A 27,427-nucleotide genomic window follows, 5' to 3' on the forward strand; every position below is an offset into this window, starting at 1 on the left:
TTACTTGCGAACAGAATGTAAAAACACATTAAAATATAACCATCATGATCTAGTAGGCTTCATCCTCGAGATGGCATATGTAAATTGGTATATATAATCCACCTTAGAAACAAACTAAAAGGCATAAACCATATGATCATGTCATTAGATGCAGAAAAGACCTTTGACAAAATCCAACACTCCTTCATGATAAACATCTTGAGATTAGTGATACAATGGACATATCTCAATTCAATAAAGGTAGTTTACAGCAAGCCCATAGCCAATTTAAGTGAAAACAGTAATTCCATTAAAATATGAAATAAGACAAGGTTGTCTACCCTCTCCATATATATTCAGTATCATGCTTGAAGACTTACTAGAGCAATAAGACAACTGAAGGATGAATGGGATACAAATTGAAAATGAAGAAGTCCTTATCTTTATTTGTAGATGATATGATAGTATTTATACAATATCCTAAAAATTCTACTGGGTAACTCCTTCAGCAAAGTGTTTGTTTCACCAAAGTGTTTAGCTGTATACAAAATTAACTCAGAAAAATCAGTTACAAATATACATATAACAAGTATACAAATATACAAATATATACGAGTATATAAATAGCAAATGAACTTATGAATCTAGGAAGGAACACATTTCTTGATGGGCTCAAATAATATGAAACATATTGTGGTAGCTCTAACTAAGCTGAAAAACTTACAAGAATCTTTAAGATGTTGAGAAAGAAATTGAAGATATCAGAAGATGAAAAGAACTTCTATGCTTATGGATAGGATTAATATATATATATATATATATAAATGGCCATTTTACTAAAAGCAATCTACAGATTTGATGCAATCCCCATAAAATTCCAACACAATTCATCCCAGATTTTGAGAGGACTATTCTCAGTTTTATTTGGAAACTTTGGGGAGGCAGTAGCTGAGGTGCCTAGCAGTGGGGACATGAGCCTAGCATATCAGTCCTCTGAGAGGCTCTACCCAGCAGCTGACTGAAACAGATACAGATACCCACAGTCAAACACTGGACAGAGGTCAGGGACTCTTATGGAAGAGTTAGTGGAAGAATTGAAGGCTTTGAATGCGATGTGAACCCCACAGGAGGACCAATAGAATCAACTAACTTGGACCCCTAGGAACTCTCAGAGACTGAGCCACCATCCAAAGAACAGGCTGGAACAAAGACTCTGTTTCCCAACAGGGCTGCCTGTCTGGCCTAATCTGGCAAAGACTTGATGTGATAGGGTGTGGGGATGGCCAAGAGTCCCTTTCCTAATAAGAAAAGGGGAAGGGGTAGAGAAACGGACTCTGTGAGTGGGTGACCTGGAGGAGGGGGCAGAGTTTAGGATGTAAATAAGTAAATATAACAAACCAAAACAAGACAAAAATCCCCTAAAAACAAAACCCCATATAGCTGAAAAAATATCCCAACTATTAAAAAATGAAACCATGAAATTCTCAGGTAAGTGGAATGAACCAGAATAAACAGAAACAAAACAAAACAAAACAAAACAAAACAAAACAAAAAAAAACAAATAAAATCATGCTGAGTGAGGTATCCCAGAACCAGAAAGAGAAATATGTTATTTGCTTATATATAGATATAAGCTTTTACGTTCATGATAACCAACCTAAAATCTATAGAACCATCATTACATTTAAAGGATCTAGGGGGAACAGATAGACCTCATTAGGGATGGGAAATAGAATAGGTAGTTATGGAAGCATCATGGGAGTGCTTGCAGTGGGACAAACAAATGGGCATGACACTGAGGGAGAGAATACAGGGAAGACAACTAAAATTGCAGGCCATCTGAGGGTTAGTATGAAAATATAGTGAAGTTGAGCCTTTCAAAATACATATATGATAGTTTAACTAAGGTTGACATATAATGAGGGAGACAAAGCCTCAACTGGCCATCTCATCACTAGGATTGAGTTACATCTAATTGAGTTGGTGGCCAAAAGAGGCCCATGGGAATCCCCAAACAACCCAGGCCGTTGCCAAGACAGTGCTCCACAAACTGAGGGTAAGGTACATTGCTGAAGACAACACCTACACAACTCATTGTGTTGATTAGAGAAATCAAGCTGATGCTTCCATAGGGCTTTCACCCCCGTGTTCTAACATCTTCAGTACCTGGAGGTAATCGGCACATAACCAAAAGATAAACATAATACCCATGAATTAATCCAACAGAACCTTGGATTAATATTGGTGTCATGTCTGTAAGTCATGCCGGTGCAAGGTTGGTACAAAGCTTGTGTGAAGAACCAACCAAGAAGTGATCTCTGTGAGATGGAACAATGTCATATCTGACATTGCTTGGGTGATCAAGAACCTGCCTCTAAATAGTACAGGGACTTGGGATAAAATCAGATACTATTTCTTTGTTTTGTTTTTTAAAGTAGAACTTACAATAAAATGTCTTGTAATGGCACTCTGCTATACTCATAGAGTGGTGCCTTCCTAAGCCATCATCAGAGAAGTGTCCTCCTTCAGCAGATGGGAAAAAATACAGAGACCCAGAGCCAAATAACATGCAAGAGTGAGAGACTCTTCAATCTCTCTCTTTGGGTCTCAAGGAACTCTGCAGAAGAGGAGGCAAAAAGAGACTTAAGAACCAGAGAAAATGGAGGACACCAAGAAAATGAGGCCCTGTAAACCGACAAGACCAACATATGAACTCACAGAGATGAAGGTCACATGCACAGGGCCTGCGTGCATCTGCACCATATCTTTGGTTTATATTATGCCTTCCATCTTAGTATTTTTATGGAATTCCTCAGTGTGTGAATGAATGGATCTGTTTCTGGTGCCTTCTCTTGTGATCTTTTTCTTCTGGTTGTTTTGTCTATTCCGTTGCGTTAGTTTTTGCCTTACCTTATATTTTATTTTATTAGACTTTACTATTATTGATCCCTTAGAATCCCCATGTGTCTTCTAACAAGAAACAGAAACCAAGTGGCTCTAGATGGGATGGGAGGTTGGAGGGGTAGAGGTGGGGTGGAAACTGTAATCAGGTTATATTATTTAAGAAAAAAAATCTTATTTTCAATAAAGGGAAAAAGTGGCTAGTGGGACTTTGTGGGTACAGCTTCTGATGTCACTAGGAGAGACAATCTATTGTTTTGGTTGTGAGCCACGCCTTTAATGAGTGGATTATCTCTCCAGCTCTAGGAGAGATGACCTCACAACACACTCTCTGATCCTCTGGCTCTTACAATCTTTCCTCCGGTCTTCTGCAATGATCCCTGAACCTTAACATATAGGAAGGTTTTGTCGACATATTGATTGGGACTGGGCTGGAGCTCACTCTTTGTTGATTTGTTGTGGTTTTCTGTAATGGTCTCTGTCTGTGGCAAAGAGCAGTGTCCTTGAAGACTGGAGAAGTCTACATTTATCTGTGGGTAGAAGGACAAATGTTTATACATTGTTAGGGATTGTGCTGGCTTAGTAGATTAGTGCTTGTAGATTCTTCTCCAATAACCATGTTTTCACAAAACCATCCAGATATGAGCTGAACAGGGATGGAAAAAATGAATAAACTGGGTGGGAAAAAAGGCCATGAGGTCTCAATACTCTAGAAAGAATTATAGGCAGCTGAGGAGTCCCAGAGGTGTTCATCCCAAAGAGAAGTGCACTAGTTGGTTGTATAGTGCCAGGCAGTCAGCCCTAACCGTATATATACAAGAAACATATGGACTCAATAGGCTATATTTAGTAATATATATGCATACACAGTAATAACATCTGTAATAACAACTTTGAAGAAAGAGGTTAGACATTGGAAAGGGAGTGGGACAAGGTATATGGAGAGCTTGGGAGGAAAGTAAGGAAAGGGTGAAATATTACAAGTATAATTAAATACAGTCTTAAATAAGCACCACCAACAAAATTGGCAGTGAAGTCACTCCAGTCCTACACAAAGAACTGCAGACAACTAAGGGACTGAGGGAGAGGGAGAGGTCAGGAGAGCACGACGGTTACCCAATACCAAATAGTCAGCCCTGAAACTATACATCTGAGTAACATTATTTAGACTACGCAGGTTATATTTAGGGTTATATATGTTCATGTATATAAACATATGCATGTAACAACAATTAATGAAAAAAGAGTACTTGAATTTGAGATAGAGAAGGGAAGGGAATATGGAGGGGAGGAAAGGAAATCATGTAATTATGATCTTAAAAGAGCAACAGAAAAAAATGGGAAACTGTATTTTCAGCCAAGGCCTGAGTAGAGTACTTCAACCCTAAATATGCTCATGTGGGGTGGGGAGGTCTCATAGGATCCCACCCCTCAATAAAGAATGGTGGTGCCCTAATGGCTGCTGAGAGAGGCAGAATTAGTCTTCCCAAGTGATGAGCCACTTGCTTGGGTATCTAATACCAAGTGGTCAGCCCTGGAACCACATACCCAGAAGTCACAGTACATGGACTCAGCAGGTGCTGTATGTGTATGTGCACATATGCGTATCAAATCATGGGAAAGAGGCCATGGGCCTGAATCAGGAGAGTCTGGAATGAGGAGACAGGGAAGGAGTTGAAGGAAGGAAAGCAAAGAGCAAATGATGTAGTTTTACTTGAAATTTATAAAACCGTGTTTGATGTGTTTGTGTGTTTGTGTGTGTGCGCGCGCACGTGCGTACAAGAAGTAAGTTTTTGAATATTGCCAGAAAAACAGAACACATCTCAACATTGTTTGCTTTTATAGCACAATGCATGCAACTGAGCTTCATAGACTCGTGCCTGAAATTCATAGTACTATTTGTCTATGATGTTTTAGATTAGTATGTGGAATTTAAACCTGCAATAATTTCCTATGCACCTTTCCAAGTATTTGAAAGATGGCCTTATTTACTGTTACCTTGGAAACAATAATGCCCAAAAGCTATGCTTACTCTCTTTGGTACAATTAAAAATCATTTATGGAGCAAATGTAATTTAAAATATTATCCTCAAGCATGGATTTTAATTAACCTTAATTATATGAAATATGTGATGATAGCTAGTGTTAACATTATTTGGAAATCTAAATATAGATTTCTAACAGAAAGTATGCCAGTGTCTTGAAAATTGTGTCTTAATAAATGCATGCATTACTATCTTCCTTTTCCAGTTAAATAGAGATGTTCTTATTATTGCTTAACTCTGTCAGTTCTGTGTCTGATAACCTTTAGGTATATGTATGTGCATACGATGATGTGTGTGCAAGGGTTTGCATGTCCTATGGTGCGTGTGTGGAGATCAGAGAATAGCATTGGAAAGTCCTAACTTTCTACCATCTTTGGAACAACATCTTTTTGTTGTTTACCGATGTTTATACCAGGCTTGCTAGCCCAGGGGTTTCTGGGGATTTTCTTGTCTGTACCTCACATATTGCCTTAAGGATGCTAGCATTAAACTGTCTATTACCATACTTGCCTTCATGTAGGTTCTAGGGATTTGAACCCAGGTCCTGGTGTTTGTGTAGACATGAGTCATTGCTTCAGGTGTATGATGAATAATTCTATGAAGTTTAAAATGACTGACTACTTTGCTTTAAATTTTTCTTAATAATTGATAACATTGAAGAGTCACTTAAGAGTTGTTGGTTCTTAGAAACGTCCCAAAGGGGCATGGATTGATGTGCATGCTTTCTTTCCTTTTCCAGGACTCCACTATTGTTACTCCAATTATTTTGAGGACTGATCCTCAGGGATTTTTCTTTTACTGGACAGACCAGAATAAGGTAAGAGATAAGATGTCTTTTTCACATTATCCTGTTGGTCTCTTACACAGTTTACCTTATGTATGTCTTTCCATTTCACAGATGAACTTTTGCAGTATTATTTATTGATTCTACTTCCAGAGACTCAGGCTAAGGGCCTTAGGACTTTTCAAAGATGCTTGTGTGAAATGCTGGAGTCACTAGATCCTAAAATAATTATTATTGTTTTCTGTTGGACTTGTGGATTGTATTTGGTGGTGAACATGATTTTTGGACCTTCATCGATTTAAATCCCTTTCAATGCAGAATGAAGAAAGTCAGTGAGAAAATTCTCTATGATTTTAATGACCAAAGGTTGAACATTCATTCCTTCTCATTTCTCCCTGTGCTATAATGAACAGTTCTCCCGGTAGTAATCTGATATGGCCCTGATAGTTCATTAATGTTTGTGATGGCAAATTGTGGTTGTCAATTTGTCACATCTGGAGAGAGGGAACCTTAGATGAGGAATTGTCTCCTTCATTGTAGACATATATGGGATTCTTATGACTTACAATTGATGTAGGAGAGTCAGGCCTGCTGTGGACAGTACCATTCCTTGGCAGGTCGGCAGGCCTATAAGAAAGGTAGTCGAACATGAACCTGGGATCAAGCCAGTGTATAGTGTTTCTCTGTGGACTCTGCTTTAGTTTCTGATTCCAGATTTCTTCCTTGAGTTCCTGCCTGGGTTATACCTGGTTATATATTGTAAACCATGAGCCAAACAAGCCATCACCCAAGCTGCTTTTGATCCTGTTTATCACAGCAACAGAGAGTAAAACTGGAACAGTGTTAAAAAATTAAAGCTACTTTTTATTGAGTTTTCAAGAAACTTCCCACATTTAGGTTTCTGCCCACAATACTAAGAATTCAGTAGCTCAATTCTTATAAAGCCAGTTGACAATCCTGTACTGAATTATTAAAAACTGTCTGCAAACCATAAGATTTATTTGAGGTTTAATGGGGAGTTAGACAAGAATATTCCTTAGAAGTGGTTATGTTTTCAAGAGTCGCTGGCACCTAAGAGGCCCAGCACATAGAATATTTTCATCTTCTAATTTCTGACATCTGAAGAGGTAGTTTGTTGTCATTATTGTTTTGAGATCACAGAATACATTTAGAAGCCAATAGGGAAGCAAAACTAATAGAATAGTATTAGAACAGATAGGGGCTCGCCAATTACTGTACAGTGTGGTTCAAATATTAGTTTTGAAGCCCATGTTATGTAACTGTGGGCTTTTCTACCCACGCCCTAGTTCCCAAAATAATGACTCTGATGCTTATTATTTATGAATAAATGTCCAGGCTACAAGCTTTTGCTTTATCTCTGAATAGCTTGCCATTTAATTAACCCATTCATTCTGCTCTGTGAGTGCCATGCGGCTGGTAACCTCGCCTCAGTTTTATATGTCTGTCTCCTCAGAGTTTGGGGCACATTTCTTTCCACACCAGACTCTTATCTCAGAATTCCTCTCTCCCTCCCAGAATTCCCACCTCCTATTTCCTGCCTCAGATAACAGGCTATCAGCTTTCTATTGACAGGTGAAATTTCCATACAGTACACAAGAGATTCTCTCTACAGTGGTAGATTCCAGATATCCAAAGTCCTTGGATAATTAATCTTAGGCCTTGTCTTGGGCAGCCCTTCACACTTGTGTGTACATGTTGTAACTCCTCAGAATTGTGGATCCTCTCAGGAACTTTTCTATGCTGAAAAATTATTATCTGGCCTTCAGGTCAGCCCTGAAAGGGCCAGCTCACCATCTTAAAAAGCAAACTCTATTGTAATGGTGTGTGGAGTATATCTAACCATGATGTGTGTTTGTTCTGGAAGCGTCTATTACCATAGATGTGGGAGGAAACTATAGAATTTACACCCGGGTCAGGAATTATATGTGGGTAAGATCTCATATTTATTGTTCTTGTTTGTTACTGGGTGTGTTAATCACATTGTCTTCAATATTCTGTTTGGTTTCCTGCTGTTATATGTAAAACAATGGCTTCAAAGATTTTTTTTTCACTCCTAAGAACTATTTTTGGAACAGTCACAGCTATATTTGTGAAAGATTTATTTATAATGCCTAGAGCATTTCTAAAGGTTGGGTACTTGTACAAGAGACCAAACTGTCAGTTTGATTTTTTCAACTTGTAAATCAAATTTCCATAAAAGCACCAGAAGATATTTTGGGGATTTTAAATAATTCACAGCAACTCAGTTAAGCTTCTCTGGAAGACTAATCATAAATGTTTCTTTGCTTAAAGAGGAGAAGGAGACCAAAGGCTCTTTGATGGATCTCTATTGTTTTGAGAGATCAATGTTTTGATCCTGTGTGTGTGTGTGTGTGTCTATGTATAGATATACACACATACATATACATGTATACATAATACATATGTGTATATATGTATATAAATGTATAGTGTTTTCAGTGGAGAAAATGGCTTTAAGTGTTTTATACTAGTCTTTCCTTCTTGGTCATATAACTAATGGGAGCAAATTATGGTGGGAAGGGGGGAGTGATTGTTTCTTTATTGCTTTTCTTCTTATGGATATTAATCTTAGTCAAGAAATGGTAAATTTACTCTTTAACTTCTTAGATCTTTCAGTCATTCCTCAGTCATTTATCTGTTTAGGGCTTTATTTTTTTAGTCAATGGTCATATATTTTAAACTTGAACAGATGAGCGGATTCAAGAAAATAATAATAAAAGAAACTTACCACATTTTCAAGTTTGTCATTTTCTTTCTGGCTTTAAGCCCAGCCTTGGAACCAGATCAAGTGATGTATCCACTTTTTGGTCTTGGACGACTGTAAACAATGCATTAGAATCCATGCAGGCTGGACAAACTGTGCACACAAACAGAGGGCAGCATGCCAGCATTTTAGTCGAGGTTGTGCATGGGCTTCTTTACAGGAACCGGGTTGAGTGGTGCCAGCACACGCTCCGTGCAGGACCCGTTGTTCAAAGTAGTTTGTTTTCCTGGTGGTTAGTATTCGGAACGCGCCCTCTGGCTTATAGAGACCTCAGAGAGCGCAATGTAAGTCTTTCAAGGTTACCATTTGAGTCTCCACATTTGTTTTCCGTGATTGGGAAGCTTACAGTGGTATTTAACATAAGACACCTCCTCTTTCTGAGCTGCCCCTCAGCATGCTCTGCCTTTGATGCATGAAGTTCTTGTGGAAGCTCCTTGATGAGTAATTGCTGGAAACTTCCTGTACTCACAGGTAAGACGAGTGGTTAGAGAGCCACTCAAAAGAGCTTTGTTGTCAGAGCTTGGCTCATCTGGCTCTGAACGGAGCCCTTCCCATTCATGGTGTCTAACGTATGTCCATTTCCGGGCATGGCTGTATCCTGCCTTTCACCTGTCCTGATTTCAAGCTCCTGGCTTCCTCTCTGTAGACCTTGCAGTGCTGCCTCACCAACCGCTGCCTTGACTTGTCACCGTAGAAATGACAGGTGACAAAGAAGACAGAGAGCACAGATGAGAGACTTCAGAATTCAACACCAGAACTGGCAAGTCCCTTTTAGAGAGCTGAAATGTGTGTAGCGAAACACTGGCAGGATGTTTGGCTTGGTGCAAGCAGATGAACGTGAATATCACTTCTAGAGATAAATGTTCATACTTTTGTTCTGCTGCTGGACTTATTTTGACAATTTTTCTACTGACTGTCGGTTCTGTAAAGAATATTGAATATAATTAGCAGAAATGAGTTACTGAATATGATTATTTTATTTTAAGCATAGTGGCTTTTCTGGTATAAGTGTGGAGTATGTAAGAAGGATGCATTTATTTATAAGTCATGGGTGAGAAGAAGTTCTTTTCCATCCCAAGTGCCAAAAAGGTTGCCTTCATTAGACTATGCCACATGGATACCAGAAGCCATAACGGGGAGTGCTAGGCAAGGAATCCAAGTCTCTATGAGGATCTGAGAAAAGGCTCAACACAGAGGAACCCACAAACTCCTGCCCAAATGTGAGACAGGAGAACATTGTCTTGCAGTTTCAAGCCCTGTTTCTGTGCCAAGTTTTGTGTAAAAATAAAACCAGTTTAGTTCAGATCTGAGAAGCTCAAGAAACTTCAATAAATCCTTCCTTCTTTCCCTAAACGAAGAGCCCTGGGGAAAGGAAGACAAGTATATAAGATTGAAAATGGAATGAGAGGGAAAATTTTTGTTTGGTGAAGGACTCTGTACTACTATATTTTGATACAGATCTTTTTAAACTGCAGATAATACATAAATAGTTTCCCTCTAGTAAGATGTTAAAGCAGTATAAATATCTCCAACATTATTTGATAACCCCAATCCTAGTGCATTCTCTGTCTCTCTGTTTCTTTCTGTCTCTCTGTCTCTGTCTCCCTGTCTCCGTCTCTCTGTCTCTTTCTCTCTCTCGCTCTCACTCTCGCTCTCGCTCTCTCTGTGTGTGTTTTCCATCCAGGAGTGAGTACCATCTTTATGGTTTATTTCTGGGTTTCTTTCATGAATCTGAAGCACATAACTATGTAAATATTGCATTTTGTTTTGTTTGAATCCAATTGTATCTTGTTATTATATCATTCCTGCTATTTTAAACACTGTCTTTGACTTCTCTGAATGTTACAGATGTTCATGTATGAACCTACCCCATCCTTTTAACTTGTACAGATGTGTCCTCATATTGAATTGCAAATTTTTATTTAATGATAATGAAGTTTCCATTGAAGGATTCTTGGTGTTTCTATCTAACTTGGGGCAACACCAAACCTCCTACAACACAGAGTAATGGCCAGCCTGATGTTCTGTCTTTGGGTATACATGTTATAGATTCTCTAAGGGAAATACAAATACCATTGCTGTGTGAAAGCCAAACATGACTTTAATTTTAGTCTTTGGCTGTACCTACATAATGTTATGTGAGAGAAACGGTTCTTATGCCTCAGTCAACACTGTTAGGAAACATTCAACTTTTGCCTGACTGATGCAACTGTTGTATCTATCTACGTTTTAATCTGCCCTTACTGATTTGCCAGGAAACTGAGCATCTTTTCGGTCATTATTGGCCATTTCTGTTCTGGGTTATTTACCACATCCCCTGCTCTTGTGTTGTTACTTCTTGGGTTCTAGCTGCAGAGTGAATCTTGAAAATAAATTCTTCTGTCTGTGGCTTGTCTTGAATTCCCCAGCATCTAATTCATGCATGGCGAAAGATGGCTTGAAATCTGAAAGTCTGATGGAGTCACATTTCAACTTTTGTTTCTTTTTTTTCCTGACTCATCATCCTTATTGCTATCATTACTGTTACTTGAGGTTTGGAGCACACATGTAATGGATACTGATGAATGGCATGAGATGGGGTTCATAATTTGATTTCTTCTAGTAGGTTGTCCTATGAGTTGGTGGTTCCCTACACTTTCTAGTCGTAGCCAGTGGGTAGCACCCTATAGCACCATTTGCTGTGGGATCTTCTTTTTGGCATAGAGGTTGAGGGTCCACGGGACTGCAAAGGCATTGTACTGACCTGATGCTCCATTATCTCAACTGACTTGAATAGCTTGAAATGTCTGTGCCTGTGGGCTTCATGGTTGTCATTACCTACTTTATTCCTAGTTACCTTCTGCCTTTGGCACTTTCTGGTTGAGCAGGCACCACCCCTTCTGTTTGCATGTAATTTAGATTACAGGCATACATTTCTACTTTCATGTTCACTCATTTCTGGGAAACAGCATAGGAAGGATTGACTCTGCTCCCTGATCCATCTGCCACTCTCTCCTCCTCTAGGACTTTGTGTGAGGCAGCCTGTGGGCCCCTCGGCCCAAGTGCTGATGTCTGATGTTTCTGTAAATGTCAGCGGTAGATACCCTTCTCTTGTAATCTGAGATTTCTATACAGAGTTCAAATGAAAAGTTTAAAAGTTAAATATTTACATAAGCCACGGTGATATTTTTAAAACAGAAGTCCAGAGCTAAGAAATATTTTGGATGATGAATCATAAACCTCACAAAAAAGAATCATGTGATTTCCTATGAAAAAAACCATTCTGGCTTCCATAAAGAATGGTGGGCCCTTGCAGCAAAATCTTGCTAGTGTATGCAATGGTGTCATCGTTTGGAGGCTAATTATGGGATGGATCTCTGGATATGGCAGTCTCTAGATGGTCCATCCTTTTGTCTCAGCTCCAAACTTTGTCTCTGTAACTCCTTCCATGGGTGATTGTTTCCAATTCTAAGAAGGGGCAAAGTGTCCACACTTTGGTCTTCGTTCTTCTTCAGTTTCATGTGTTTTGCAAATTATGGGGGACTTTTGGGATAGCATTCTAAATGTAATTGAGGAAAATATGTAATAAGAAAAAATATTTAAAAAAAAAAGAATGGTGGGCCCATGTTTTAAGATGAGCGACTTGGCAGTGGGCTTCCTCTTTGGTAGACATGTGACTAGTGCATTCCAGGAACATCATTTCTGATCTTTCTTCCCTGTAGTACTCCAGAAATGACAGCGTGCTTGAACATAAAGATGCAGTTACAAGTTAAGGTTGAGGGTTGCTCACTTCCGTTGACTTTTCCAAGAGGCTGAAAGAATAAATGACGTCACTTTAGCACCCAGCACAACTGATGTGGTGCAGCTTTGTCAGTGCAGCCACTCTTCCTGGGCCACTGCAGACTGAATGATATCATTGCTTTTCTCTCTCCCTGCTCTGCCTTCCCATCTCCACTGTCAGTGAGACAGATGGAAGCAGTCCCACAGGTGCCACCTGCTCCTTGCCTCTCCATAGGACCCCCAGCTGTGTTCCAGTGTCTACCCAGCATCGGAAACTTTTTGCTTTTTATCTCCAGCTGTTAGAAATCACCTCACATCCAGTGTATTCTGGTCTTAGGGTCTGATCTGATGGGTACGTATCATATCAATACCAGCTCTTTAGGCTGGAAAACTGAGAGGTGCATGCTGGCTGTGAATTCCTAAAGTGCTCCTATAAAATGAAACCCACTCACTTGTTAACTGGTTTGAAAAAAAAATATGGCTTTCTTCTCTTTCTATCTCCCTTTCTCACCCCTGCTGTATCCTAGAACCACTTCTAAAGTCATCTGTTTTCACTGTAATCTTTGTTTGGGGTTGTCTTATTATGTATATGTAATACTAAATAGGTTAGTGTAGATGTGTCTTGAATCAGCATGATAAACCTATAAGAATACCTATTCTTTCATTAAGAGCCACTACTTTAAGCCAGGGCTGGTTTCCCTGAAACAGAACTAATTTATATAGTCATGGCAGATGTGCCTGCCTTCGGGTTCAGTGTCTGATGTCTTATGTTTAATAAGTCACCTCAGGTCTTAGATGACTATCTGTTTCTGCCCTGCTTTGTTCATCTGTAAGAAAGCATTGCTAAGTTAGGATAAGGATGAAGGTTCACTGTAAACAATAACATCATGCCTACTTCTTTGTGAACACCCAGTCCTTTGTGGTGACTTTTGTTATAAACAATCTCTGACTACCCAGTTGTTCCTAATGCATTTTTAGGGGCCATAAATGTGCGGCTTTGAAAGCCAAGTGACCATTTATGTACGTTTGCATTTTTATTCCCGTTTTTCTTCTTGCTAAAAGTGACCTGCTTTCTATTCAGGATTATTGTGCTCTTTTGATCTAGAGCACTGAAGCTTGGGGCTTGTTGGGCAAACAAGATGTTTGTTTATGTATTTCATAATGTTTTGGAAACAGAGCCATGGAAGGCGAAAGAAGGGATTTATTGCCAGAAAGACGTTTCCTCTGAGGATATTCACTAATAAATACTCCATCATAGGTGAAAGTTTTTTAGACCATAGGGGATTTGAAGCATCTTATGGAATACGCTTTAAGATGATTTAAAGGTCTTTGATAAGAGAAAATGGTATTATTATCCTCTAGGAGACTCTGATGCTGCACAGTTGCCTATGTCTTTTCCCTAAGATAATCATTTTGGGATTATCACAGTTATACTGGTCCCAGGCATTGTTTCTTACCCACACCGAGTTGATCCTTAGAAGTTAGGATTCTAGTGTTTCTGAGCACAAGCAAAGCACTATGGGATTGCTAGAAACAGGCATTTGTCTTGCTTATCAGTTGAATTTCTCATTAGGTTCCATTTCTATCAACACTGTCTTTTCACTGCCAGGACTTCCCTTTGGTTTTCATTACAATAAATGCTGGCTAGTGCAGGGGAGTCAGGTGTGAGTGAGGCTTAGTGTTTGTAGACACAACTTAAGTGTACATAGTATTAGAATGGAGTTTTTCATGTATCCTTGGTGGCTGGTGATTCATGACATTTTGGTAGAATTTCTGATCAAGTACAGTTTCTTGAAGTGTATTTTAATGTCACTGTAGTTATGGTGAAATGTCATCCTAACAGTTTCTTTGTTGTTTCGCCATCACTGTGTGTCTGTGTGGGAGCAGCAATAGCAAGATACATGTCTTCGAAGTAGAATGGGCTATTTCCCACACTATGAAGCTATTCGGAGGGGCTTCAATCCTTTCTGGTAGAAACATGATTTGAACTGTGGAATTGGAAGAATGTGTGGAGGAAATACATTTGTATGTTGTTTATGGTTTTAGTTCCTTTTATGCAGACAGCCATTGACCTTATTGTGCCAGCTTGCTTGAGCCGCAGATGTCTCAGAGACAGTGAATGGTCTTGGTTCTTTCATGGTTCATTTTCTTGCCAAGGCAACTTGTTTGACCCTACACATGGGCTTCTACCAAGCTCTCTCTATACTTAATAAACAGGACACAGTTCTCTTTGTATTTTGGTGAAACTAAATTTAGATCCTCATTTTGAAAGCATTTATCACCACACAAACAAGACCAAAGAAAGTAACGTAACTATTTGGTTCCATATGTCATATTTTATTATTGTTTCCTTTATTTAAATAATTTAAAAAGGGAAAAAAAGCAACATTTGAGCAGTTTATTGAGAAGCTGTTATCCACGTACAAATTCAAGTCTGGGGAAATGTTTCTTCTTAGTATGTTTATTTTCTTGTATCTTTTCTTTAGTGTTAGTCTTACCAGTAGCATAACTAACAACAAATACACCTGTGATATTTTCCATATGCAAAATAATAAAGAAAAAGATAGGAGAGGTATACATACAGTATATAAATGTATTGTTTATGTTGTTATATATTTAAATAAATATACAGCATAATAGTAAATATTTATGGCATACAGAGAGTGCATATTGTGCTCCAGTGAACTTTTATGATATGCATGTATGCACAAATACATACATATACTATGTACTGCAATATACATATACTACTATACAATGTATCATTATGTGTTCTAATATATATTGTGATGTTTGTACATTATAAATAAAACATGTACCATATATATACTACTATACAATATGTTATTTCATGTAATATAGTGTTTGTATATTATATACAAACATCTTATATATAATATATATTGTTTATATATATTAATATAAAAACTTTACAAACTATGTCACTGTGTTATAATAATGTATAACTGTGTAATCATGTCCATAAGCCTGTGCAGGTCAGTGCTATAATTATCATCATTTATAAGCAAGTCAATTTAAGTGCACTCAGAAGTAATGTACTGACCTTTGGTTATGTGGTTGACCCATGTCAGAAATAGAATCATGACAGGGCCGTCTGGCCATATGGCCTAGATTTTAACATTTTATATTTTCAAGAAGCTGATTAATGTGTTAGATTGTTTATCTGAAGGACTTTTCTCCTCAGATTTGTTTGAATAAGGAGTCTTAATAGGCACAATACATTGTCCGAGAAGAAGCAGAGTATGAAGAAGGATGCCCAACCTGGCTGCACAATAGAAACCATTGGAGAAGCTACAAATAGTACTGTGCTTTGCTCCACACTCCCTCCCCTAACACAACAATTCTGCTCTACTGGGCTGCTATGTGGGGGTGAACTTTATTTTTAAAAATTTCCTCATTTGTTTGTATCATGCAGCCCAGGTGAGCATCACCAAGGAATTCATGAAACTTAGAGGCTGCGTACACGTGGTTCTGGCAGCCTGTGCCGTGACCTGCTCTTCATCAGGAACAACACCCGCCATGAACAATCACCCATAGTTCTGACACAATTCTGAATTATTTGAATATGATTGGATGATATTCCTTAAACTGTATCTAGTAAGGTAGGAAATTACTGGCAGTTGTAGAATGTTTCTTAATATTCAAGACTGAACCAGAATAGCACTTCTTGTTATATTTTTTTTTCTTTCCATTTTTTATTAGGTATTTAGCTCATTTACATTTCCAATGCTATACCAAAAGTCCCCCATACCCACCCACCCCCACTCCCCTACCCGCCCACTCCCCCTTTTTGGCCCTGGCGTTCCCCTGTTCTGGGGCATATAAAGTTTGCGTGTCCAATGGGCCTCTCTTTCCAGTGATGGACGACTAGGCCATCTTTTGATACATATGCAGCTAGAGTCAAGAGCTCCGGGGTACTGGTTAGTTCATAATGTTGATCCACCTATAGGGTTGCAGATCCCTTTAGCTCCTTGGGTACTTTCTCTAGCTCCTCCATTGGGGGCCTTGTGATCCATCCATTAGCTGACTGTGAGCATCCACTTCTGTGTTTGCTAGGCCCCGGCATAGTCTCACAAGAGACAGCTACATCTGGGTCCTTTCAGCAAAATCTTGCTAGTGTATGCAATGGTGTCAGCGTTTGGATGCTGATTATGGGGTGGATCCCTGGATATGGCAGTCTCTACATGGTCCATCCTTTCATCTCAGCTCCAAACTTTGTCTCTGTAACTCCTTCCAAGGGTGTTTTGTTCCCACTTCTAAGGAGGGGCATAGTGTCCACACTTCAGTCTTCATTTTTCTTGAGTTTCATGTGTTTAGGAAATTGTATCTTATATCTTGGGTATCCTAGGTTTTGGGCTAATATCCACTTATCAGTGAGTACATATTGTGTGAGTTCCTTTGTGAATGTGTTACCTCACTCAGGATGATGCCCTCCAGGTCCATCCATTTGGCTAGGAATTTCATAAATTCATTCTTTTTAATAGCTGAGTAGTACTCCATTGTGTAGATGTACCACATTTTCTGTATCCATTCCTCTGTTGAGGGGCATCTGGGTTCTTTCCAGCTTCTGGCTATTATAAATAAGGCTGCTATGAACATAGTGGAGCATGTGCCCTTCTTACCAGTTGGGGCATCTTCTGGATATATGCCCAGGAGAGGTATTGCTGGATCCTCCGGTAGTACTATGTCCAATTTTCTGAGGAACCGCCAGACGGATTTCCAGAGTGGTTGTACAAGCCTGCAATCCCACCAACAATGGAGGAGTGTTCCTCTTTCTCCACATCCACGCCAGCATCTGCTGTCACCTGAATTTTTGATCTTAGCCATTCTGACTGGTGTGAGGTGGAATCTCAATTAATTAAAATATGTTAGCTTCTCACTCCCCAAAATGTGCCGGTGTTCTGTGCTTACCAAATGTCCCCATATAAGCCTGCCTGCCCTCCTCTGTGTCCATCAGCTAGCTTCTCTACTAGGTAAAGGGACATAATTAAATTAGCTGCCCCTTTGAAGAAGGGAATGTGTAGTAAGAGTGGCTTTAAAGAGCTTAGGTGGCAACAGTGACAGAGTATGTCTTAGCATCTACAAGGCTCTGGTCAATATTTAGCATCCCAAAACCAAATCATATCAAACTAAACCAAGCCAAACTAAACCAAACCAAATCATCAAAACAAGTTTTAAAATAAAACAGCCCAAAGAAAAGATAACTCCAAACATATATGATTATTTAATTTTATAACTAAAGTTTTATCTACAAATACCAAGAGCATCTTATTAAGTTGCAGCATTGTATCATTTCTTGTCCGTTTATAAGAATTTTCCCTTTCTTTCCACATACACCAACCAGAGAAACCATGGAAAGTCAGGTATTTTCACGTGGGATAGGAAGCCTGCCTTTTAGTCATCTTTAGATGGTACCCATGGGCAAAGCAAAATTCACATTTCTCTCGTAGGGATTCTTTGTCTCCATTCTGCCTTCTGCAAGGGTTGTTACCAGAATGAGAATGATTTTGCATGAGATTTCTGTCCAGCACGGTGTAGAACTCTGCTTTGGGTCTGTGGTCTGGAAATGGCATTGTACCGTGGCAGGCAGTGCACCTGTGTGAAATGAAGGCGTCAATGAAAAGTTTTATGAGGCAGAACTAGTTGCGATACTAAGAAGCTAATGACTGTGCTGCTATACATAATGGATTCTATTTTTAGACGAACATTTGTTCCTCTTGCATGGCTTCATTATGCAAGGGGACAGCAGCTTCAGCACTATATTTTGAATACTGAGATATTAGAACACTAGAGTGAATGCAACCTTAGATACGTTATGACTTTCTCATAGACTTGTGCCCTTCCTGGTTTATAATTAAAGAGAGAGATGAAATCAAAAAGTTAAAAAAAAAGCTGCAGGAAGCTTTGGTATTGGCTGAATTCTTTCAGCTGTCAGCCTCAAGCTTTATTCAGGGTGACCCTTTGACATATGACACACAGTGGGGACGTGAGGTAGGCAAACAAAGGCAGTTAATGTGAGGTAAGTGCTTAAATAAATACACCGTTCGGTACATGAGAGATTCCATTCCTCTTTGAAGCTCTGGAGACAGCACAGAGGAGAGGGAGCTGTGGCAATTACCCACCAAACCCCAGAAGCCAGTGAGCAGCTCTTTTGGGGGGGGGGGGTATTGTCCCAGCTCTTGTGCCAACTTCTCTTGCTCCAGGACCATAAGTCAAGACAATTCCAGGCTTCGAGAAAGCTCTCATTCACAGCTGCAGCTGAGATCTGTCAGTGATGTGAATGGGTGTGTGTGAGTGTGTAAATAATACTATCAGCAGCGACTGCTTTTGAAGCCTTTGTTTTCAGTGAGTCAAACTTCCTATATCTGTGTGCTATAAGGTACTACAGTTGAGCACATTCATAAACAGATTCTGCTTAGTCTGCAGAATGCTCTCACATTTCAAAATCTAGGGAGTTTATATGTAGATCTAGATTTCTCAAACAACTATCACAAAAAAATACTGTCCAACGGGCCCCAACAGCCACATTTAGTCAGAGCAAAGCAGCAGATGCCTGCCACAGCCAGGACATGTGACATCCAATCTGCCAGCTCCCACCAGGCCAGCCTACTTAATTTACAAGAACCTGTACACTCATTAGGCATAAACATCAGGTCTCTGGCAATATCCTATTTGGAATCTTCAATACATTAGTGACTATGAAACTTCAAGTCAAGTGCTGTTAATTTGGTCTCAATGAGCCATCGGAATATGTGGCATAAAGATTGAGTTTCGCAGTGGAAAACATGGCTGAAGGTCAGCATATTTCAGGCCTGCACCTCAGTGTTTTAAAGAAAACATTTGTTTCTCTAAGCCTCCCCTCCTCTCTCTGAAATATGGATCTGAAGTGTGTGTGCCCTGGGGTCCTGTGCCACTTTAAAGGGCTATTACTCCAAAGTGACTTTCACGTGGCATTGGGCTAGGTAAGATTTATAAATATGACTCCTTGGCAAAGGATTTCTAGCTGAATTGCTCCATCAATCTGAAGGAAATATGAATGGTAGAGTCAGACACCAGGCACAATGACTTCCTTTTGTGGAACACAAGAATTGACTTCACTTCCTGCTCATCATAGTGAGCAGTGAATGGATTGTGCTGTCTGATGCAATATTTCCTATGTACACATGGTTTTTTAATGAAATTTAAAAATTATTTTAAATTACAATCCATTTCCTTTATCATAGTACTCCCCTGCGCCCGCCCCACTCGAGTGCTTTGTAGCAACCTCTGGACTCATGTTCTTAGGGAACATTCCCATGATGGTGGAAAATTTCACTAGTCATTGATGGGTGGAAAATGGATTTGAGATGGCATTTCTGAGCCAGTGTACAGTTTCCTTGTAGTGAGGTGTTACTAAGGTCTTGCAGAAAATGAAAATATCCCTCTTTCGTTAGATTGTGGGGTATAGGTATTGATAGAGGGACCAGCCTTTGTTATTTATTTCCCATGGAAGAAGATTTGGGGATAGTTCAAGACACTACTTTTGAGAGTCAAATGGGGAAACGAATCCTGAAGAAAAGTGTCCTAGTCAGTTTTGAGTTACTACAAAAAGGTAGTTAGGCTCAATTCTGATAGCTAGTGGCTCCAAAGAACATGGCTGTGTGCATGGGGTAGCCTTACTTTACGCCAATTAGCTTATATGGTAATTAACTCAGTTCATGCAAGCTAATTGTGTCAGGTTTTTCCTTGGAAGGCTGTTTCTAAACCTTTTGGTTTGGAGTGGAGTCTCTCTTTGGTGCTATTGGAACACACCATCATTCTTTTCAACTTAACACTTTCTGTGATGTGTTAATTCTGTCTAATCCCCTTTTGCTTGGCCATTAGATGACGAAGCCCTTGAATTCAAGGATGTTACCCAGTTTCCATTACCTATTTCTATACACTGCTAGTATGCAGTAATTTCTCAATAGGTGTATACCAAATGGCTGAGACTCAGGAAGGTTGTACAGTAGCTTGTCTGAGGTCAAAGATTACTAGGTAGTAAAAGGCCCATCTGTCAGTGTCCAAATCCCAGGTTTGTTCCTTTTGTAACTCATTCATTAGTCTCCTTGCTTCAGCTGCCAGCTGCTTCCCTCAGCATTTATATGACCTCCAACCTTTGGTTGGAGAAATGGGAACACTTAATGGGACGTCTCCTCCAGGTTCTAAGTCCCAGAGTCACCCCCATCTCCTTCTACTCCTATGTGTCTCCCTTCCCAGGTGCTCTCTGTCTTCTTGGTCCAGGAGCCTGGATTCTCAATGAATTTACACTAATGTTTATTTCCTGTGTTCATTGAGCTATCAATATTTCCACTACAACTGGCTCTGTACATTATTAACTGCAGAGTGCCTCTTCTGTACAAGAGAACTCTGTTCCCACTCTAGGACCTCACAAATGCACCTTTTCTGTCTTTTCATTCTCACCAATCTCGTTCTGATTCTCTCCATTCACCTGTTCCTTAATCGATGTTCATCTGGGCTCTGACCCCATCCCTTCTCCACTTCCCATCCTTAATGTTTTAGGTGCCTTTTGATAACTCAGTGTCTTACAATACTGATTGCCCTATCTTCCTTGAAATGTTGAGCTAACTTCCATCCCTTCCTGTAATGGTTCTCTCCCTCCCTAGCTGTCCACCTCAGTCAACTTTCCTAGAGCTGAATAGCACCCCTTCTTTAGTCACGGTCCAGGGACTCCACATCTGCTCTTCATTCACTACCGGGACACATGGCCCTCCGCCTTATCTCCTCAAACAATATCTTGCACCTGAGATACATGAGGCCAAGCATTTCTTAGATACATACTGTACCCTCCCTTGCTCCATGCCTGCCCTGCTCCTGCTGCATTCTCAGCTCCACCTTTCCCAGGCTGAAGTCTTCCTTGCTTGACACATTTTTCTCCACCACTGTTGGGCCACTGGCCCCTTGCTTTTTGTCCTTCAGTCACACTAAGTGTCCTGGCTTTGTTCCAGTCCCCATGGTGGAGAACGTTACTTTCCATTTGACATCTTCTCAATAATTTCCCTCTGCCGAGGCAGTGGATTGTCTCCAGTTTAAATGGCCTCCATCTTGTTATGCCATACGGTTCAGTGACTGTAAAACAGTTTTATAAAGTTGAGTATCCAGTTCCTGTATTGACTGCTGTTGACCCCCAGTGGGAGAGAATTCATGCCATAGTGCCTGGTGACTAAGTGTGGATTTTGGGAGGTCCTTGTACAATTGAATAAGCTTCCAAATACAATCCTAGCACACTGCTGCCACATATGAATGCCTGTACCCTATACTGTTCTTCCTATGGCTCAGGGCTATGCTTGGCACAGTGCTGGTACCCAGAGACTGTTATTTGAAAAGGAGGAAGTATGTGTGTTTGTTTATGTGGGGTCAGGGAAAGAGAAAATATACCCAAACCCTTCATTTTGGAATTTGACAGGGCTTTAGAATTTATTATCTTCAGTTTCTTTATTTTTATCCTCTGATAGAACTGAGGATCAGTATGGCGGAGGAGAGATAACCCAGTCACTAACGTACAAGCTTGAGGAGCTGAGTTTATCCTTAGAACCTTCATAAAAGTTTTGAGCATCATGGAGTGGCTTTGTGATTCCAGCATCACAGCGGTATCCTTGTGGCTTACTGGGAAGCCAGCCTAGTCTAATTGGTGAATCCTATGCTAGAGAGAGAACTTGTTTTTAAAGCCATGATCAGGAAGCTTGCTGGGGTTTTCCTCTATACCTACCATGCATGTATACACACAGGCATGCACATGTATACGTGTACACATACATACGGAAAAATCAAAATGTACAGTTCTAAAATACCAACCAAGTATCTTTGCAATGCCATACACTGTCATTCTCAAAACTAAGTAAACCAAGTGATTTAGCTGAGGTTGATGTATTAGAAGATTTATAGTTGGATATATAAATAAATCTGCTTTAACAAGGATTGAAGGTGATACTTGGTTACTCCTTTTAAGTGTTTATGTTGTCTGCTAAGAGATATTTCCTGTTTCTCTTTTATTTTTGTGATGTAGTTATTTGTAAAGAATAAAGCTAAACAAACAAAGCAGCAGCAACAGCAACAGCAAAGGAAGTTATTAGTGTTTGCTCTGTAGCAGAATGGCCTAAAATGTAGTGCCTCAGATCAGCACCTTTTCATTCATGTAGGGGTCAGCATGGGTTCACAGTCTGATGTGGGTTTGGGTGGATCATTTTTGGATTCCTCTGGGTTCCATCTAGCTTCTACGTATATCCTGTTGTAGATGTGTGGCTCTACCAAAGAGCCTTGTGTTGTGGCCAATGCTTCAGTTAGGTGACTGATTGGTGTGTGACCCACATGGTCTCTAATCCTTCAATAGGCTAGTCTAGCCTGTTTTTGTAGGTCATTGCCCTTGCAGGGAGAGAAGATGCTTCAAGGCCCTAGAAATAGAAATGTCATTCCAGCAAGTCTTCAATGGTTTTTGATGTCAAACAAGTCATTCATACAGGAAAGTAGTAGATGCCGTGTATTCATGACAAGGCTTGCAAAGATGTGTTGTCGAAAGGCATGGATACACTGTGGGGAGTGCTTTGCTAGTAGTTACAAAGTCACATTTGGAAACATCCTTTAAAAATTGTCTCTGATCAGTAGAGTATCTTTTGTATTTTAATGGGCTCTTTCAGCAAGGAGAGTACAGTTGCTTCCTTCCTCATCTGAATCATTGAGACATTGTAATACCCCAACGAGGTAAATGTTTCACTTGTATACACTCCTTTAGAGTTCTTCCACAGCAGAGAGGTACAGTCTCTGTCCATACCCCAGCCTTCTGACACTTGTCTGATGCCCTCAAAGGAACAAGAAGACCCCTCTGGGGTTGTAGAGAAATAAGCTCCATTTTTACCCAGCATCCCCCCTATGACAACTGTGGAAACTAGGCAGTGTCTCGGATCTATTGATGATTAAGGTGGAGCGGGGCATGGGTAAGAAGACAGAGAAATGTTAAATCACTTATGAGACTATTTTAGTCAGCTTTCTGTCACTGTAACAAAAGCTGAGACAATCAACTTCCAGAGGGAGAAGGTCTGGGATAGCTCCAGAGAAGTTGAGAAATTCAATCCAATGATCAAGCAAATGCTTTGCTGTTAGGCATCTGGCAGAGAGCTGGGTAGCTGTGAACCTACATGGTAGGGAACACCAGTCATATAATGGATGAATAGAGAAGGGAACTAATCTTTAAAACATGAGCTTTTAGGGTTAGTTACAAACCAGACTACGCTAGAAGTATAAACTCCCAGCACTCAGGAGGTGGCGGCAGGAGCTTTGTGAGTTTGAGGCTTACCTTGCTACCTTGTCAGAGCCTAAAGCAGAGGAGTAGACAAAGCTGACTCCTGTAATTGTTACCCATCTTGTACCTCATCATTTCACCTGCTTTGTCCTCTCCTCCAAAGGTTTGGAAGTATTGTTTGTTTGTTTGTTTTTTCCCCAGTGTGCACTATTCTTCCTTTTTTTAAGTCTGTTTTACCAATGTGGAAATTACTCAAAACTCTTAAAATAAGCGGGAGAAAATGGGAATTAAACCTCAGGACTCTGCACTGTCGAAAACTGATTATGGGAAAATTCCCACAGTGGAGGTAGAAACCATTCCACACCTCTGGTAGCCTGGGCCACACAAGCATTTTTCTGAGATGGGAAACACATCCATTTGATCGAGGGTGAGAGCAGTAGGTTTTGTCAGTGAAGCGTGCGAAAGGATCAGTCCTTGCTCTGAGCTCATCTTTTTTTTGAGCTGAGTATGCTCTGTGAAGATGCAGCCATCAGCGCATTTATATCTAACTGAGCCAACAGGGCATGCAGTGAGAGGGAAGGAAGGCCCTTATCTAGGGGATGTATATTGGGTAGGGAGCTACTGAGCGTGAAAAGTTCAGTTAATCTCCATCTCTTCACTTTACGCTGTACAGGATTAGGTCATGGCCTCTGCCTCCGTAACTGTTCTTTTGTACAGTGTCCCATGTGAAATCATGGACTGGGCACCCTGGTTCAAACCCTGGCTTGAACACCGTATGTGTCTCTGCAGAAGGCTCTTAACCAATCTGTGCTTTGGTTTCCTGTGCGGTACAATGGGAATAACACTTGCCTTCCTAGGAGTCGTGTGAAATGCCTGGCCCACATGTGGCAAGAGCTCCATTAGCTAGCTGCTAGTGTCTGTCAGTAGAAATTTTATTAATGTGAAATCGAATTCTAAGAGGTGACCAGATATTTTTGGCCCATAGCCTACATTTGTACCTAATCTGATTGACACATTGGCACTTTGAAGGAACGTCACAGTTAGACTGTGGGTATATTAACAGCTCTGTTAATTTCATGATAGGTCCTTCCCGGGTCCACTCAGATTCTAGGAACTCCAGAATACTCATCGTGGAACCCAAAGTGAGATAGGACTCAGTACACAAGACTGAATGAAAATACTATTTGGTCTTAAGCCACTGAGGCTCAGGGATGGAAGCCTGAGGAGGGGAATGTAGTTTGATCTAAACTGAGTTTCCAGGCACAATGGCCCTAATAGACTGAAATTATCTACCTCTTAAAAACAGGCATCAAGTCTCATCTCTCTTTGGATATCAGACGCCAATCTTTCATATTGTATTTGTATTTCATATTGAAAGAATGCCATTCTGGTATTAATTAAGATAGCTTGAGGCAATTAATTTGTGGAACTGATCTTGTCCCTCTGTAGGTCAATTTCAGTGTTCCAGCTAGCTGCTGTGGGTGTCTATGCACACATCCTGCAGAGTAGTGAAGGACGCTGATTTGTTCCTTTTCTGGCCAGTGTGACCATTCCACTTGGGTTCTAGGGATCATCTGCACTGATTTAGCAAGTAGGAATCAACTCTTCTATTATTAATGGCTTCTCAATGTATTCTAAAACTCATGTGGAATTTTGAGAGGCACTGACTTATCCCTCTAGTGGGCTTGACAGTGTTGCCCCTGGGTTCTGTGGGGCACCCATGTGCTGATCCCAGTTTGGTTTTAAAGTGCCTATCCGGTGCTTCTCACTGCTGTTCATAAGATATACAGATAGAGATGCCGGCTCCGATTTAGTCAGGAGCTTCAGGTGCTGTCAGGATAAAGAGTGTTGCTGGTTGTGTGTTTTCCCTAGAAGATTGCCAGTCTATGGTAGTCGTATTTGGATCCTATAAAACACATGTAATGAAATTTAAAAGCAGGTGCACACAGGGAAAAGAATTGAATGAGTGATTTGGTATAAGTCACTTTTTTCAAGGTCTAGGTGGTTACATTGGGATAGGAAACTCCTGTAATGATTTATTTCAAATCAAATTTAAAGTTTTAGATTTATATGGTCAGACGGAGGGAAAACAATATCATTTCTTGTAACTTTCAAGACCAGAAAATTAAAAGTTTAAAGACAATAGGCTGCGGAGTAGCTTGCTTTTATTTATTTATTTATTTATTTATTTATTTATTTTAACTTGGAATAGAATATCACATAAAAAAACACAGTGTGTACAGAAATTTCAGGTGACCTTTAATTTCTAGCTTTACATAAGCATAAACACTCTGAATCAAAAAGACTGGTTATATAGGAAGTTAATAGAGACGGCCCGAGTTTGTTAGGTTGAGACAGTATGGAATTGCCATCTTTACAGGTCAGAAATGATCAAATACAGGCTACTTTGTGAAGTCCAAAATATTACTATTCTGAAAGAGCAGTATCGTTACTTTCTCTAGGTTGATCGTTCTGTGTTGACCACTGAGGTAGAGCTGGCCCACCCAGGTGTTGCAAACAGGAGTGCATAGGCTGTTATTTATGTCAGTGGCTGCACTCTGAAACATCTGTGTTTACTGTGAAAGTAATAGACAACAGAGGGCGTGGGGTTTCCAAGAGTCTCTCTTAGCTTAACTCTCCTCTCTCCTCTGTGAGGGCAACAAGGACTGTCACTTATGGTCAGCTTTAGGCCGAAGGTTTGAGATAGGACAGTTGACATTATCTTCCTGCACTTTAATTATCTTATTCATGAGTTTCATTCATTTTGTCACTTTGGAGAGAAACTGATTTAGGTGTGTGGTTGTTTTTGTAGCAGAACATAGCTGAAAGTAAAGTTTCTAAGGCCTATGTCTAAAACCCGGGCTCTGTCACTTCTGAGATGTGTCATTTGCGGCATTTGGCTCAACCTCTCTTGGCCTCATATGTCACATATTAGAAAAAAATAAAGGATGGTTGAGAGAAAATGAATTGTACAGTATATGTGATCAGTGTTTATCATGTTGGATGCACTGTGTGTTCCTTTCAATTTGTTTTTCATTATAATTCATGCAGTTTTGAAACCTGAAGATACAGGCCATCTAAAGAACACCTCTTTGTCTTTTAAAGGGAGAGCAACTGTTGAATTCTCTTTACTAAAAGATGTTCATCTGAGGAGATATTCCATTGCCAGTAGAAAGCTGTAGTGAACCGCAAAGTGGACATTTCTTCATCCCAATATATTTTGCAAACACTGCATAAAGAGGTCAAGTCGCCCTTGAACCTTTACCTGGCTGGGAACTACCCCACCTGCTACTGCCTTTTAACAGTCTAGGGTGGTTTCTCTGCAGGTGTGTTTTTCCCTCAAGGAGCGGTTTGGTGTACCTTTGGTGTACCTATGCTACCCATGCTAATCCAGGCTGTCTAGAGCTGGGATGTGCTTGCTGTAGGTCACTCACAGCTTCTGAACATCTACTGAATGGCAGTGCTCGATTTTGTGTCTCAGCCATCACAAGGCAAACAGAATGAGTGGGCAGCCTGCTATGGAGTGCCATGAGTGTTTGAGACGAACTAGAAAGGGAGCTAGAAGGGCTGTGTTATGCATGGTCAGGGAAGACATTTGTGATGAGCTGACCTCTGAGCAGAGGCCATGGGTGATGGTGCTTATGGCTATCTAGAGGAAGCAGGCTCCAAACAGAGAGTTAGCAAGTGTGAAACTGGGGTCCTTCTGGGTTTTTTTGTTTGTTTGGTTGGTTTTGGTTTCTCAGTTCCAGGAATGGTACTCAGTCCCACATGTGTCCTGGCATGGACTGTACCACTGTCCTACCCTAACTCCAACAGCTGAGAGGGTTTGAAGAACAGTAGAGCCCAGTTGTCTGGAC

General features: G+C 40.2%; 1 protein-coding gene across 2 annotated transcripts in view; it reads left to right on the plus strand.

Moving 5' to 3' along the window:
• Positions 1–27,427, plus strand: part of Plcb1 (phospholipase C, beta 1) — a 689,095-nt gene that overhangs the window by 21,773 nt on the left and 639,895 nt on the right. For both annotated transcript variants that reach the window (NM_019677.2, NM_001145830.1), the window contains exon 2: positions 5,665–5,742. In NM_019677.2, coding sequence (NP_062651.2) covers positions 5,665–5,742 — 78 coding nt within the window. The remainder of the gene's footprint in view (positions 1–5,664; positions 5,743–27,427) is intronic.

Source organism: Mus musculus, chromosome 2 (assembly GCF_000001635.26).
Source record: "Mus musculus strain C57BL/6J chromosome 2, GRCm38.p6 C57BL/6J".
NCBI classification, from domain to species: Eukaryota; Metazoa; Chordata; class Mammalia; order Rodentia; family Muridae; genus Mus; species Mus musculus.